We start from the raw sequence: 17,756 nt of genomic DNA, 5'->3' as shown, positions 1-17,756 counted from the left end.
TCATAAGTAAAGCCAACAACACCTTAGGAGGAAGATTGGAATTCCAGATTTTCTTCCACACTTCCGATACAATAGAATCGCCAACAACTGTATGGGAATTCTTAAAAAAATTAATAAAGTGATGGTCTTATTTAGTAGAACATACCAATTTTGGTGTAGCCCCATAGAAAGCCATCATCTAAGGGTTGAGATGGTAAAGGTTAAGGATCTCAACCGCCTCAACAGGGAGAAAATTTGCACGAACTTGGTTTTCATCCCAGTAACCAGTGGGGGGGGTCAATCGTCTCAGAAACTCTCTCTACATTACATCTTCATTTTTTCCTCGAAATGGCCTTAAAGTATTAGACTTCCCATTATCTTTCTGATATAGGAGTACTATTAGGCAATTTTTACCAATGACTGAGAAATGGCTACATAAAATTGGCCATGACTGAGAACTGGTCTCGGGAGATACAAACCCACCATGCGATAGGGATTGTCCTTGACTTTTGACACACGACCAACTAAAATTGCCTTTTTTGAAACCTCAGAGGAAATTTGTTCCATCTGACGGAATGAGTACCATACGGGGTATAAATACCTTATTCCACGTTGCTACCTAAAATGACCACAATTTCGATGATATATTGTATCATACTTTATTCCCCATTTCATCTGGTGGAATGAGTATCATACAGGGTTTCCCCACTCTACTTTTTTCCTAAATACCTTATTCCCCGTTGCTACTTGAAATGATCACAATTTCGATGATATATTGTATCATACCTTATTTCCCATTCCATCTGACGGAATGAGTATAATACAGGGTTTCTCAATTTACTTTTCACCTCCCAAAGACTACCTCAAGTGACTTCAATGGTCCACAATTAACCCTTATTCATTAATTTCTTCCTAAAACCAATTTTCGAATATATTAAGCGAACTAAAGTTTTAATATTCATTAAGACTAATTTAGAAAATGTAAACAAATATAAATACGCACTACTTGTATAATATATGTGTGTTTTATAGGTTCTTTATAAGATGTACATTTCAATATTATCTTCTACATCAAAGAAAAAAAAACCAAAACAAAGTTAAATAAATTAACAACTTTTCCAATTCAATAACTTTATTTGATCTTTTCAAAAAGTTTCACTCTATTATAAACCAATTAAACTTGAATACTTATAAATCCCCCTTTTTTTTTACATATAAGCTTGACAATTAACTCATCTTGTTGATTCACCTTCTAAATTAGTGTCGCAATGCTCATTAGATATCTCTCTTTCCAGTCTAATATCGTCCACACTATATGGTTTAAAACATTACTTTTATATAAAATTATAAGATAATTATTTTACTTGTAGTTCCCTAAAATGACCACAATTTTGATGATATATTTTATCTTACATCATTCCCCATTTCATCTAACTGAATGAGTATTATACAATATTAATTATATAAGAAAATCATGGCGCTGCTTAACTTTAATGATGAATAAGTGAGAAATATCTATTTTAGCAAGGAAACTATATTTAATCATGCATATAAGAAATAATTATTGATATCCTATAATGTCAACTACTTCATGATTCACTCATACTTTCATATATAATTTGAGTTTAGGATGTTAAATTTATGAACAGTTATATTAGTTTTTTTTTTTGCAAGAATAATTAGTTAAAGAATATTGGATTATATTGAAGAAAAATAATTACTATTCTTAGTTTCTTAATACACGCAACATATTTCTTTTTGGGATATTTCATAAAACTTGCAAAATAATTCGCAAACTATTATAAAAATTAAAGAAAGCTTTATTTTATAATTTAAGCACATGTGTCATGTTTTCACTCTCTCTCCTACTCTTTTATTTTATAATTTTTATAGAATGGGCCAAATTCAAAGTGTGTGAATTTTCTTTAAAAATGATATTAGTATCAAGCGTAAGTTCATAAGTGTATGTACTTATATCGTTTGTTTCATTTGAATGTAAGAATGTGGGAAAATATTTGAGTGACCCTAGTCCCTAAGCCTAAGGTTGTCAACCTTCTTAGTCGCAATAATAGAATAATATATTAATATATATCCAATAAATTGGAGAGAGAATTGCCATAGATTAATGTTTTAATGTACTCTTGACCTTAACTTTTTAGTAGTGAGTATCCATTTTTATCTTTAAACAACTTATCTTGTCTGACATTTTCTTAATTCTCCCTTAAGTTGTCTGAAAAACACTTAATTATTATATCTAAATTTGTTTAATCTTATCTAAATTTTCCAAACTTATATTATCATAGTTATGTCAAAATTAGTTAAAGTAGACAGATGCTTATATATTGGTTTTCATTTTTTTTTACCTAATTCAATTTCTTGAACATATATATAGATGAACTCTTATTTTACCTCTCTCACTTTAACTTTGTTTTTTTTAAAAAAAATACTTTTAGTATGTATTGGTCATGGATATGATTTTTTTATGATTATCATATTAGCTTACCTAAACCACTTTGGGACTAAAAATTGAATATTTGAGTTGTTATTGTTTTTGTTATATGTAATCTCTAGTCATAATCATGGTGTGTTATATTTTTTTCAACAAAATCATCTTTTTATTTCTTGTTTGGTAATAAAATAAACTTGCATTACTATTATTATTACATTTGCATATTTTCTTGAAGGGGCTAGCATCTCATGATAATGGTGTGGTATTCATTACCAAAAGTGAATAATATTAAAAAAAAAATTATTAGACCAATGTACCCATTGGCTTGAAATTAGGTAATTTTTAAATTAATTATATTATATAAGTTTGATAGGTGTGATGAAAAACTTAAAGTTGTTATACCAACGCACCCATTGGCTTGTACTTAGCTAATATTTGTTTTATATTTGAAATTTCATATTTTGACTTTTTGAGTATCTTGTATTAGTGAAAAACTTAAAGTTGTTATATCAATTCATCTTTTTCATTGTATATTTTCTCTCTCCTCTAAATTGGTATTTAGCTTGAAAATAATTCCATAACTGGTTTTTGTGAAAATAATAAGAATGACCGCTAAGATAATATATGATTTTCGTTTAAAAAAAAAAGATAATATTTGATTTGTTTCCTTAATTGATAATTGGTTGATTGATTCCTTTAGTTATTGTAGTTGATATTATTTCCTTCATTGTTACACAATCGGAGGAATTAATTGATTATTGTTAAAATTATTTTTAGCAATGCCACGTGGCATAAGCAAGCATTAGGTCGAAAAGTTGAGGGTGAAGGAGAACAGAGGAAGGTTGAGGTCTTGCCACGTAGGACAATTTTTTCTTGCTTTAATATTATATATGATTAAAGTTCACCAGACAAATATTCTTCCCTCTAAACCTGAAAAATGAAAAATAATAGGAAAAATTGACAATAGAGGTCTGAACTTTGGGTGATAATTTTTAAAAGGTCTAAACTATTGATTAACCTGTGTAGGTCCCAACTTTAGGGGGTCTTAACTTTTAGCGGGCCTTAGTGACTTAAAACTTGCTTAATAGGTCATCACCTGTAAAACTTAGGTCACATCAGAAGGGTTAATTGAGGAAGGGATGTAGGAACTAGGTGAGATTTAAAAAAAAATCTTCAGTTTTAAGTCATCGAGGCCCGCTAAAAGTTAAGACCCCCTAAAGTTGGGACCTACACAGGTTAATCAATAGTTCAAACCTTTTAAAAATTATCACCCAAAGTTCAGACCTCTATTGTCAATTTTTCCAAAATAATAAAATAGTTATTTGTCTCTTTTACCAATAAATCAACAAACGCTATTTTTCTTTCCGTCTCCTATCAATAAATAACCAAATGAACTCTTAAAATAATGTATAATGTAGTGAATGTTAATTAATTTAATTAGGGGTGTAAGATCGATTTTTAGTTTAAATCAAGTTAGATTGAAATAAATTCAATTTTTACTATGCAAGTACAATTTCAAATCAAAATTCACTCCAAATCAAACCAAAATTACAAAATCAAATAAAAAAAATGAAACTTTTTTGTGGCACAAACAATCGTTTTTCAAGACTTACAAATACTACCAAAATACTATGTCCAAATCACTTATACTGTTTTTCTTTCTAGTGATTAACGAAAGTGAGTAAAAATATGAGATTCGTTAAGGAGAGAGAGTGACTATGGAGAGAAACAGATGAGCAAAGAGAAATGTAGGAGAGATATATGGCTTGGGAGGATCGAGAGGAGAGTGTGAGATTGCTTGCTAAGAAAAATGGTGTGATGGACTGATGCGCGTGAGGAGAATGTGAGGAGCGAGTAAGGAATTTAGGGTTTTTTAATTTAAGTGAGCTGTGTTGAGCCTTTTTATTTTTGGATCAATGTATTGATTAGTAGAACAAAAAAAACTTCAGAACCAAATTGACCTACAAATATCCAAACCAAATTGACCCGGTTTTCGAATTTTCACCAAATAACTTATACCCTGAACTTAGTTGGATAGAGTCTTCAGAGACAACGTGGGATCAACTTTCGTCTACATCATTTTGCCTTTTTTTTAATATGTAAGAAGAAATTCTCTGGACTGCCCTCACATAGGGCCCCGACGTAGATCCCCATTTACAAACCATACACCGCCATCCCCCCCCCCCCTTTAAATTGCTTGGTTTAAGAACTGAACCTTGAATTTCACTTAAAAAAATGGAAAAACTCAACACTTAAGTCAACCACAATTCCTACATCATTTGAGTAAAATTATAGTGGTTGTTTGATATATATATATACTCCATCCGTTTCCTAAAGATCTTCCCACTTACTGTTCCTACAGATACCAAGGAAAATCAAGTTGTGTGGGGCATGGTGTGAGTAAAGTAGGAGAGAGAAAGGGGTTAAGATAAATAAACAAATAAAAAGGGGTTAAAGTAGGAGAGAGAAAGGGAGTAAAATTGAATTAATAATGTAATAGTGGACCATATGATAGTGACATGAGAGGGTAAATAGGGAAATTTGTTTTGCCAAATAAGGAATAAAGCAAAAGTGGGAAGATCTTTTGGAAACACCCTTAAACGGAAAGTGGGAAGATCTTTAGGAAACGGAGGGAGTATATAGGAAATATGTAGGATTTGAGAGAGAGAGAAAACGACTGAGAAAGAGAAAGATGGTTGAGAGTGAGAGGGAGAGAGATTAGGGTTTTTCTGAATTTTTTTTGTTCTTTCTTTTTTTATTCTCTCCTATTTATAGTGTGGCCATCCTAGGTCTAATAGGACTTGGTCTATTTTATTTATTCCGAAATTAAAATAAACCGAACTATAATATAATTACGTTATAGTTGTAATCGTACCCAAACTGTATTATATTATATTTTTTGTAAATAATAATAAAATACCTTTCGATTCTATTCATTATATTTATTATTTATAAAGAATAAATCCAAAAATATGGAGTATTACAACAATGAACAAAGGTGAGAGCCCAATGAACAAAGGAGATGAATAAGTTCGACATCTAGAAAAAAAACTAGGTAATGTTCATTGTACTGTAAATATATGTTCGTTTTATTATTATAATGTACTCATAGGATTCGTGTTGGTCATATGTTTCTTATATTTAGCCATATGTTTATTATGTGTTTGTTCAGATGTCAAGTACAGTTGTTCATATGTTCATTGTGTGTTTGACACATATCAATTGCCACTAGTAGAATAAATGTTTATTGGTGCGGTCATTAAGTGACCTATTGCGGCGGTTTTGGCCGCGCGGCAATTGAGGGGGCAACAATAGGTAATTAATATATTGCTGCGTTTTTAAACCGCAACAATAATTGAACATATTGCTACGGTTTTTTGGGTAAAATTGCAGCAATATATTTAATTTGTATCAGATTTATAAAGCATATTGCTGCGGTTTCTTGGGAAAACCGCAGCAATATGGTGTAGTTAATAATAAAAAATAGGCATATTGCTGCGGTTCCTAGCAAAAACCGCAGCGATGGGTACTAGTACAGGATAATTTTTTTATTTTTTTTTGCATTTTGTCGTCACATTTGAAAAATAAATGCTGGAAAAAAAAATAAAACACAACAAATTCAAAGTAATGATAAACAAAACTTTCTCAAATAATTGCAATACCAGTTTCAAACACAAATTTCTTATGTAAAAAAATACAAACATCACTCAATCATTCATAAAAAAAAAACGTAACAATGACTTCAAGATGAATACAACTAAAGCAACACAATGTATAAAAACAAAAAATATATCAAAAAAAAATAAGAAATTGAAAATCAAAAAACATCCTAAAACAAAAATCTACAAACATATCTAAAAAACGAAAAAAAGGAAAACATAAACGAAAAAAAGATCTTCGCATCAATGTCTCCATTCGCATCAGTCGCATCTTCGTTGGTCATTCATCCTCGCCAACGATGAACGACGAACGAACCTACCAGATTTCGACGAAAGAACCAGATTCGAAGTGAAAATTTGTTTCTCGCTATTGGGGCTAGTACGGTGAACGACGAGGAGAGTGAACGAACGAGTGTTGATGGCCGGTGTTGATGGAGATATGAACGAACGAACGAGGGAGGAAGCGCTATCGGTGGATTTGTTGCGTCGAACGAGGGTTACGACAAGGAGATCTGGAGAGATAGATGAGGAAGGCTGATAGCGTGAGGGAGGAAGCGCCGATGGGTGAGGAGGGAGGAAGCGCCGGTGGGTGAGGAGGGAGGAAGTGCCAGTGGGTGAGGAGGGAGGAAGCGCCGGTTGGAGTGGCCGGTGAGATGATGAGAGCAGAGTGAGGGATGACAGCAGAGTGAGAGTTTGAGAGGAGAGAGGAGAGGTGGAGAGGAAACAGTTGCTAAGAGAATAAAAGTGAGAAAAATAAAACCCTAACTATGACACACACGTTTTTTACCTGTTTTTTAATATTTTATAATGATATTGTTGCGGTTCCTGACAAGAACAACAACAATATATTAAATTTTTTTAAAATATTATTTTAATATATTGCTACAGTTTTTGTCAAAACCGCAACAATATGTCTGGTCAAATAGTCAACTTTTTTCTAAAAATTTCCTATTGATACCATATTGCTGCGATTTTTGGCCGAAATCTCAGCAATATCTTTATTTTATATTTTACCTTTTTTTTACATGATATATTATTGCGTATGGGTAAAATCGCAGCAATACCACCGCATCAATTAACAAATATTCTACTAATGTGCATTAATGACATGAATTACGACATATGTTCATCGCCCAATAAGCATATGTTCACTGAAACACATGTTGGTAAGATGTTTATTGCATTTCAATCATATGTTCATTATGTGTTTGTAATATATTCAATGAAATGATATGAATTAATGATGGGTTGATTATCATATATTTGTCTATAAATGTGTGATATTTGTTCAAATGTTCTTTGTATGATTATGTGATGTTTATTGTACTATTTACAAATACAAGTACACATTTTTATGATGATGTTCATTCTATTACTAACATGTTCATTTTAGTCACATGCTCGTTATATTTGGTCATATATTTATTGTGTGTGGAAGTATGTTCATTGTTTATTGAAATGTGTTAATTGTATGTTGAAAAAATTAATTATGTTCTTGAATAATTTTGTTTTAACTACTGCTCTTTCCTTTCTTTTATAGTTCAATTCGACTATTTCAGACAACTAATGATACATTACGGTATCGATATCTCACAAATTAAATCAATCGAAAATGGAAGGAAGCTTAGCAGTAAGAATATCTTCTTAATGAACTCAATAGTGTTTAGGCCCCGTTCGTTATCGTTTTTTGTTTTCAGTTTTTTTGAAAACTAAAAACCAAAAACTGGAAACCAGAAAAAGTGGTTTTCACTTTTTAGTTGTCAGTTTTCAAAATTATCATGTTCCCAATAAATTTGACTAATTTTTTATTCATTATAGAACATATATCATATGACTTTGAAAATCAAAAAACCAAAAAACAGAAAACCACAGTATTACCGAACGGACCCTTAATTAGCAGTACATGTTCTTTTTTAATACTCTGGTGTTCATATGGGCTATATTGTATTATTTTGGTTATATTTCAACATTTGGGTACATACTACATTTTGAATTAACCATCTTTTGTAATTACTTATTTTTTTTATAATTATATAACTATTCAGCTGGGTTATTCATTATATATAATATGTTATTCATTGCAGAATCATATTTGTACATTACAGAAAATAATAACGACAACCCAAATATTCATTACAATGAACATATAAATAACTTGAAAGAACATTTTGAAAAACTTGGATGAACAAACTAACAATTTGAATTGACAATATGTTAATTAAGTGAGAAATGAGCAATAGTAAATCTGTAAAATATTTTGAAATTTGAATTTTGCAAATCAGCGGCAATTTTGAATTTTAAAAATTTGTGAACATACAAAATCTTGGAATTAGTTGAAAATATTCAATCCAAAATTGCAATTGTTCATTCAATAGAAAGAATGTATTTATTACACTAAATTTTTCATAAATGTTCATTCCCAAACTGCAAATGTTCAATCAATAATAGCGTGTGTTCATTATACTACAATATCCATTGGAATAAACTGGATGTGTATTGGTTGACAACGTACATGAGGTGAAAAAGTTGAGGAAAGAGAAATTGAGGTGAGTTCTACAAATGTTCATTTCAAAATTGCAAATGTTCATTTCAAAATTGCAAATGTTCATTGTATAACAAAACAATGTCGTTTTGTACCATGTGCACAGATAGGAAGGTGCTTCCGTGCGCACATTCGAATTTTCGCATTAAAGTTCCGTTTGGTAGGGTGTAAAAATATTTTCCATGAAAATGAGTTTTCCGTTCACTTTCTGTTATTTGATTTGGTAAGGGGTGTAAAACAAGTTTTTCATCAAGGGAGCTCTTGGTGGAAATTTTTCCTTCAAAAGAAGGAAAAATACAATTTTCTCCCTCTTCTTTAACAACCTTTTACTCTCCTCTAATCCATCATCTCCTTTTCCCTTCCATTTTGCTCTTTTCCATAACTTTTTTACATTGAACTAAACAAAGAAAAATTAACATTATATTTAAATTTTCCATTGTAAAATATTTTATATGAAAAATCATTTTACATCATAAAAATTTTACATCAAAAATATTTTACATCTAACCAAACAGAGCTTAAGTCAGCATACAAAAGGTCGTTAATTGACGTTAACCAGAAAGCAAATCCCGGGAATGCAATGGACACCACTGCGATACGAGTTTCACTCTTCTCCCATATCACCCCTTTCTCCAGATTTCCCAGAACCCTAATTTCAGCTCTACCAACTAATAATCCCAATCAAATAAAATACAAATCACTATCAAATTCAAAACTGAGCAGTTCTCTGAAAAACAACGCAATCTTCGATGAAGAGGCATTTGAAAAAAACCGTCTCACTCTTGATGCTAAAACCAGAGAATTAATGGCGGAAACATCAGAAAAAGAAATGAGAGAGAGTGAAGAAGATGACCCAAAAGCTTGGAAATGGAGGATTAGAAAAAGGGTTTGGGATTTTATGGAAGCCAATAATATTGCCCAATTTCCTCGACCTGTTCATCATCGTATTCCCAATTTTGTTAATTCTCCACTTGCTGCTAACAAGGTTTTTTTTTCTCTTTATAATCAATTTCAAAGTAGGATTTTTTATTTTTTGTAAGAAGTTTTTGGTGGGTTTTGATTTTTTAATGAAAATGTTGGCAGTTGGGTGAACTGGAGGTGTTTCGGGCTGCGGATTGTGTGAAGGTGAACCCAGATTCTCCACAAAAACGAGTCAGATTTTTGACGATTTCGGGTTGGTTTTTGTTTTTGAGACTAATGGTGTATTGTTGGTATTGTGCATTTTGCGGAATAATTCATACATTATGCTGCTTTTCACTATGTTACTCGGACTCTTCATTTCACCTCAAGTACCCATGACCCATACATTATGCTGCTTTTCACTATGTTACTCGGACTCTTCATTTCACCTCAAGTACCCATGTCGGGTCATCGACACTTTATTTTGGGCCAAAACCATGGATATCTTTCGTCCAATATATAGTGGAGTTGGACATTTAGACACTGCCTGTTCCTCACATGGGTACGCGAGTCCGAGCAACATAGCTATTCTATGTTAGTTTACTGAGGCTTCTCTATTGATGCAGAAGGGAAGAAACTGCTTACTCCTCAACCACGGTTAAGGACAGGTTTCTTTTCTGTTCTTGAGTTACAAATGTTGACTCCAACTGCAATAAACGAGGCGTGTACTTCTGTGGGAGTAGCAAAGTATGGAAGGCCAATTGGGCTAGATGAAAAGATTAAGGTAGATTTGATTGTCATTGGTTCAGTTGCTGTTGATCCTAAGACGGGAGCTCGACTTGGAAAGGGTGAGGTAGTTTTCTATATATGGGCTCTCTATGACTTTTTTGTATAAAAGTTTACATGTCATGTAGGCTGTTGTTGAAAATTGTCTGCTATTGATTGATTGCTTTCTTTTATCTTTGTAGTTTTTCTTTTTATTCAGTTGAGGTATTTATGGTCAAAACAAAATCATGTCTGATATATATTCATTTCATATAGGAAGGAAATATTCTTCTAAGGCATGATTGATGTTTGAATAAGACTGCTAAAGTGCTAGTTGTTGTTGCTATATTAATTGGAGTCTTTATTTTATCTCAAGTATCCATGTCGAAATCATGATACTTCAACATGAGCATGGACATTTTGTCTTTTGGCATTTCATTTTAGGCCAAAAATAATGGAAATTTTATAGTTGAGTTGGAAACAAGTACCATAGTCCGAGTAACATACTTACTGGGTGTTGCAGATGCATTGTTGTTGTCTTGTTTTGTTTAAATGCAGTCATTCTCTTAGCTTTTTATTTTGTACTGCTCATCTCTGTAAAAGTTTTTTAAGTAAACTGATTAGTGTTTCTCCTGTTCATTTGATATATTAGGCTTTTAGCTTCAGGTAGGGCTTCCTTTTTTGATCTATCCTCTTAAAATCTTAGATGTTCGGGGATTAAGGGAGACTTTACTGATATTCTCCTAAAATCCCAGATGTTGCTTATAGTGACTGAACTAAGACTTATATCTTTATTTTTTTGTGCTACTTCATTGCGCAGGCTTTCTAATTTTATACTGCGTGTGGAAAACGATATAAATGTTAGTAACTCAATTGTTATTGATCACATTATGTGAATGAGAACTTTTTAGTTATAAAAAGAAGCCTTTGTATATTTCATATTTCCTTGCTTCATTACATCTATTTCACCTTTGATTCTTGTCGTCTTCCAATGATTTTCCTTCTTCCCTGTCCCATAAAAGTCCACATTCTTTTTGATACTTTATTCTCTTGAAGACTTGAACACTATGAGCTCTATTATACAATCTATATCCGCTGTCCTAACTGCTAGTTTATTACACTCTTTAGCCTACACAAATGTTCCCACTTTCCATTTTGGAGATTTTCCTGTTAATGTTCCTTGGCATTGACTAATGTAATGTACAACTTCTGTACCACTTCACCAATAATGTCTTTCGTCTACAATACAACATTAGAAATGCATATAATTTGAATTTCACATTGCTTTAGTTATCAGATTAATAACATGTCTTCAGCACATTATTTATTCTCTTTCTTAAACTGTACTCATAATTGGTGCAGAACGTTTATCCGGGATGAAGTGTCATATCTTAATGCTACTTAAGCTCATCTTGGTGTTTTGGTGACTTTCGATCCTTTTAATTGACCCCGTAATGGCCTATATCTTGTGTGGCCCCCTATTTTTGTAAGATTGCTTGATGATTGAATGTAAATGCATATGTGAACATTAGGTTATGATGCCTAAATCCAACTTTAAATGATTGATAGGGATTTGCTGAACTTGAATATGGGATGCTGCGTTATATGGGGGCCATTGATGACTCTACACCTGTTGTCACTACAGGTATGTTTATTTCTTCAATTTCTTTCTAGAGATGCTCATTCTTACTATAGATTCAACTAGCTTCATATATGGTTGACTTTGATAGTTAAATGTCACTGAATTTGATAATTATTTTGTCAGGATATATACTGAGTTATATATACTTCTCACTAATATCTTGGGTAGATTTACTTATAAGATAACTATATATGATTATTGGATATTTTGAAACAGGCGACTATATAACTTACATTCAGACACTTCTTTCATCTAGTATATGATGAGTGGAGATGTAATGCTTATGCTAGTGAGGATCTTTTGTTGAAGAAATCTTATCAATCTTGGTTAAAGTGTTTTTATATATTTTTTTTGCAGATAGAATTAGATTGTATATATTATCTCCAATTCACTATCAAATCTTCTTTTTAGGATCGCATAATGAGACATGATTAGGCAAAATTCTTTTTGTAACGATAAAGAAAATGTGTGTTGTTGAGTGTCTTTGTGATCAGATGTTATACTGAAGATTAATCTTACGTAGTCATATGAATTATTTGCTCTTTAACAAGTGAGCTGGAATTTGAACCTGAAAACTGATCTCGATATTTTTACTCAATGCTACAATTGTTTGGATGATATTGCAGTGCATGATCAACAACTAGTAGATGATATTCCATCTGAAAAGTTATTGATTCACGATGTACCAGTCGATATCATTTGCACCCCAACTCAGGTCATATACACGAATACGACTATACCGAAACCACAAGGTTAGCAATGAATTGAGAACAGTTTTATCTTGTTAAATCTTGCTTCTAATTGTATTATTAATATTGTTTCTTTTGAAGGCATTTATTGGGAAAAATTATCTCCTGAAAAACTGGGACAAGTACGAATACTCCGAGAGCTGAAGAAGAGGATTGAGCGAGAAACTGGGCAAAAGCTTCCCAGTGGCCCTTCTGAGAAGCTGCCCCCAACTGCACTAAGAAAACGCTAATTTAATAAGACCCTTCCCCTTTGTAAAGTGTAACATTTTTGTTAATGTAAATTGTAAATTGTAAATTGTAATACTTATAATATGTGTTACTAATGTGATTGTAGACACGTGTCTCTTCATTTAGGGTCTGTTCTCCCCAGCTTATTTTCAGTTTAGTTCAATTCAGTTCAGTTCAAGATAATACTTTTAATCTCACAAATCACTATTCATTTCAGTTCAATTCAGTTTAGTTCATTTTAATTCAGTTCAGTTCGGTTGTTTTATGTCGAAGAGAACAGACCCTTAGTACCCTATGATGACTAATAATCTGCTCCAATGGGTACAGATCGAGGAAAGAATAAAGAACGAGTTTAAAAGAAAATATTTTAAGTCCAAAATCATACTCTAACCCATTTTTATTAACTCATTTTAGAAAACCTTTTTTTTATAACTATCTTTATTAACTCATTTTCGAAAATGTTTTTGTAATAAATAGTTTTATTAGCCCTCCTTCTAAACATTTTAAAGAATAACTTTTTTTAAAAAAAGCTCATGTTTGAAAAAACCATTTAAAATAGTTTTTATGAAAGCCCAATTTAATAAAATGGGAAATTTCCTCAGGTACCCCTGAGGTTTGGAGTAATTCCCAAATTACCCTTCACATTTAGGGAATTCCTCAAATACCCTTACTATGGATGGAAACCTAACGCCGTTAGGTTTTCCTCTCCTTCTCCCCAATTTTCTTTTTCTCTCTCCATCCATCATCCTCCATTGATGAACATGGAAGCTTTCTCTCTCCTCCCACCCCACTCTAAAGCCCTAACCACCCAACCCCCACCACCTCCCCTTCCCCCAACCCCCTACGTCGCGCTCAGTCGTAGCCCCTGCCTCGGCCACCGCTCGCCGGAGCTTCGCCGGCCACCAGCATCCTCGTACACTATCTCTCTCGCTCCTCTCCTTCGTCGATTTGGACGGGTTGGGGTGGGAGGCTGCGGGGGAAGACCACGAGTGAGGCGACTGAGAGTTGCGAGCTCCGGCGAACGGCAAGCGAGCTGCAGCGGTGGTCTCCGACGGTGTGGCGCGCGCGGGTCACCAGTGGTGCTGTACGTACAACAGCTCGACAAAGGAGAGGAGCGAGAGAGAAAGTGCCACGAAGGAGAGAGAGCGGCGGCCGAGGCAGGGGCTGCGAGAAAATTAGGGAAAGTTTGGAGGATGGTGGGGGATGGTGGGAAGAGAGAGAAAGCTTGGAGATTCATCCATGGAGGAGGGTGGGAGGAAGGAGAGAAATTGAAGAAAGAGAGAAAAAAAAGTTAACGGCGTTAGGGTTCCGTCAAGATTAAGGGTATTTTAGACCCAAACACAAACCTCGGGGGGATATGAGGAATTACCCAAATATGAGGGGTAATTTGGGAATTACGTCAAACCTCAAGGGTACCTGAGGAAATTTCCCTAATAAAATTCATTTTCGAACTCAATTTAATTAATAGAATAAATTAATTTTATGAATTAGTTTTATTAATAAAAATATCTTTTATAAAAATAATATTTGTCCAAGGTGTATATTTCGAAAATTTATTGCACCTCAAAAACCTAAACCTATGTAATACCTCAACCCTCATAGAATCCTCTCACCTTACTCCATACAACTACCACAACACAATTTGATCTTTCGCCTGACAATCTTCCGCGCACCTAGTGGTGTCAAAATAAGTTTTGAAATAGGTTCTAGGTATACCCAGGGCGAACCAGGTCAGATCCGGACAAGTCAGGATTATGTCAGTCAATGCCCCAGGTCGTGATTGGTCGGGTTTTTTGTTCAACTGGATCGATCACATTTGAATCATGGGATCGTCGGGTGCCGAACAGGTCTGAACGTTCCATTTACAAGTCGATCCATTATCGGGTATGATCGCTTGTAGAAAATTTTTAACCTGGTTTGCACAAGTCGTATTTGGGTTTCATGTATGCTTGGTTAGAGTCAAGTGTACTCGGGTTGAATCACTAATGGCCTTAGTTAGATCATTGTGAAGCATCAGGTCCATTTGCTATTGAACGTTGATTCAACTTCGGTTAACTCCTTGTCAGGTCATTTTGATTTTGTAATGAATTTTGTAAACGAATCATATTATTAAAAGCATTAAGATCGACATATATATACATATGTAAGTGTACGATAAATATATGGATGATAACAAAAAACTAATAAAACACTATATTTTTTATCGTGATGTTTAGTGTATTCTCTTAGTCAACTCATATTTCGACTAATCAATTGCGTAAAACCACTCTAATGAGTAAAGGAATAGAATGACTCTTCATATGTTCTAATATTATATATTAAGCGTGGAGATGGCCGAGGCTGCTGCAGCATGTTTTGGCTTGGATCTGGTGTCTCGGCTGGGGTGGACGAAGGTTGTCTTGGAATGTGATGCGATGAACGTGGTGCGTAAAATCTCCAACAACACACAAGGTTACTCTGCTGTATTCTTATTCTATGAAGAAATTGGTAGAAAACTTCGTTCTTTTACTTCCTTTCAATGTTGTCATATTAAAAGAGGGGGGGAATACTTTAGCTCACATGGTAGCTAGATGGAATGTTGGTGCTTTTGTGCATGTGTATTTGGACTCGTTTCCCCAAAGTATTATCACTTTGGTGGAACTCGATTTGACGTATTTTATTTGAGCTAATTCCCCATCAAAAAACAAGACCCTTCCCCTTTGTAAAGTGTAACATTTTTGTTAATGTAAATTGTAAACTGTAATACTTATAATATGTGTTACTAATGTGATTGTAGACATATAATCGTGTCTCTTCTTTTAGTATCCTATGCTGACTAATACTCTGCTCCAATGGGTACAGATCGAGGAAAGAATAAAGAACGAGTCTAAAAGAAAATATTTTCCGTCCAAAATTATAATCTAACCCTTTTTACTAACTGATTTTCGAAACCTTTTTTTTATAACTATCTTTATTAACAAATTTTCGAAAACTTTTTTTTAATAAATAGTTTTAATATCCCACCTTCTAAACATTTTAAAAAATAACTTTTCAAAAAAAAAGCTCATGTTTGAAAAAACCTTTTAAAATAGTTTTTATGAAAGCTCCATTTAATAAAATTCATTTTCGAACTCAATTTAATTAATAGAATTAATTAATTTTATTAATAAAAATATCTTTTATATAAATAATCTTTCTCCAAGGTGTATATTTCGAAAATTTATTGCAGCTCAAAAACCTAAACCTATATAATACCTCAACCCTCATAGATACCTCTCACCTTACTCCATACAACTCCCATAGCACAATTTGATCTCTCGCCTAACAATCTTCCGCGCACCTAGTGGTGTAAAAACAAGTTCTGAAATAGGTTCTAGGTATACCCAGGGCGAACCAGGTCAGACCCGGACAAGTCAGGATTCTGTCAGTCAATGCCCCAGGTCGTGATCACTCAGGTTTTTGTTCAACTGGGTCGATCACATTTGAATCATGGGATTGTCGGGTGCTGAACAGGTCTGAACGTTCCATTTACATGTCGATCCATTATCGAGTATGATCGCTTGTGGACAATTTAACACCTGGTTTGCGCAAGTCTTCATGTATGCTTGGTTAGAGTCAAATGTACTCGGGTTGAATGACTAATGACCTTAGTTCGATCATTGTGAAGCATCGAGTTCATTTGCTATTGAACGTTAATTCAACTTCGGTTGACTCCTTGTCGGGTCATTTTGATTTTGTAATGGATTTTGTAAACGAATCATATTATTAAAAGTACTAAGATCGACATATATATACATATGTAAGTGTATGATAAATATATGGATGATAACAAAAAAACTATTAAAACGCTATATTTTTTATCGTGATGTTTAGTGAATTCTCTTAGTCAACTCATATTTCGACTAATCAATTGCGTAAAACCACTCTAATGAGTAAAGGAATAGAACGACTCTTCATATGTTCTAATATTATATATTAAGCGTGGAGATGGCTGAGGCTGCTGCAGCATGTTTTGGCTTGGATCTGGTGTCTCAGCTGGGGTGGACGAAGGTTGTCTTGGAATATGATGCGATGAACGTGGTGCGTAACATCTCCAACAACACACAAGGTTACTCTTCTGTATTCTTATTCTATGAAGAAATTGGTAGAAAACTTCGTTCTTTTACTTGCTTTCAATGTTGTCATATTAAAAGAGGGGGGAATACTTTAGCTCACATGGTAGCAAGATGGAATGTTGGTGCTTTTGAGCATGTGTATTTGGACTCGTTTCCCCAAAGTATTATCACTTTGGTGGAACTCGATTTGACGTATTTTATTTGAGCTAATTCCCCATCAAAAAATAAGACCCTTCCCCTTTGTAAAGTGTAACATTTTTGTTAATGTAAATTGTAAATTGTAATACTTATAATATGTGTTACTAATGTGATTGTAGACATATAATCGTGTCTCTTCTTTTAGTATCCTATGCTGAATAATACTCTGCTCCAATGGGTACGGATCGAGGAAAGAATAAAGAACGAGTCTAAAAGAAAATATTTTACGTCCACAATTATAATCTAACCCTTTTTACTAACTGATTTCCGAAAACCTTTTTTTTATAACTATCTTTATTAACAAATTTTCGAAAACTTTTTTTTTAAAAATAGTCTTAATATCCCATCTTCTAAAAATTTAAAAAATAGCTTTTCAAAAAAAAAGCTCATGTTTGAAAAAACCTTTTTAAATAGTTTTTATGAAAGCTCAATTTAATAAAATTCATTTTCGAATTCAATTTAATAAATAGAATTAATTAATTTTATGAATTAGTTTTTCTAATAAAAATATCTTTTATAAAAATAATCTTTCTCCAAGGTGTATATTTCGA

General features: G+C 33.1%; 1 protein-coding gene across 2 annotated transcripts; it reads left to right on the top strand.

Moving 5' to 3' along the window:
• The first annotated feature begins 9,173 nt into the window (after positions 1-9,173).
• Positions 9,174-13,129, top strand: LOC104896104 (5-formyltetrahydrofolate cyclo-ligase-like protein COG0212). Of its 2 annotated transcripts, none has more exons than XM_048644248.2 (6): positions 9,174-9,614; positions 9,713-9,803; positions 10,159-10,382; positions 11,864-11,939; positions 12,563-12,688; positions 12,767-13,129. In XM_048644248.2, the coding sequence occupies exons 1-6, from the start codon at positions 9,210-9,212 to the stop codon at positions 12,913-12,915; spliced, it is 1,071 nt and encodes a 356-aa protein (XP_048500205.1). In that variant the 5' UTR covers positions 9,174-9,209; the 3' UTR covers positions 12,916-13,129. The 2 variants fall into 2 exon arrangements, with proteins under 2 accessions (XP_048500205.1, XP_010681110.1); XM_010682808.4 differs by having other exon boundaries at positions 10,156-10,382.
• Positions 13,130-17,756: the final 4,627 nt, after the last annotated feature.

Source organism: Beta vulgaris, chromosome 1 (assembly GCF_026745355.1).
Source record: "Beta vulgaris subsp. vulgaris cultivar EL10 chromosome 1, EL10.2, whole genome shotgun sequence".
Taxonomy (NCBI): Eukaryota; Viridiplantae; Streptophyta; class Magnoliopsida; order Caryophyllales; family Amaranthaceae; genus Beta; species Beta vulgaris.
The sequence above is the reverse complement of the archived record's forward strand: the minus strand, read 5'-3'. Positions and strand labels throughout refer to the sequence as shown.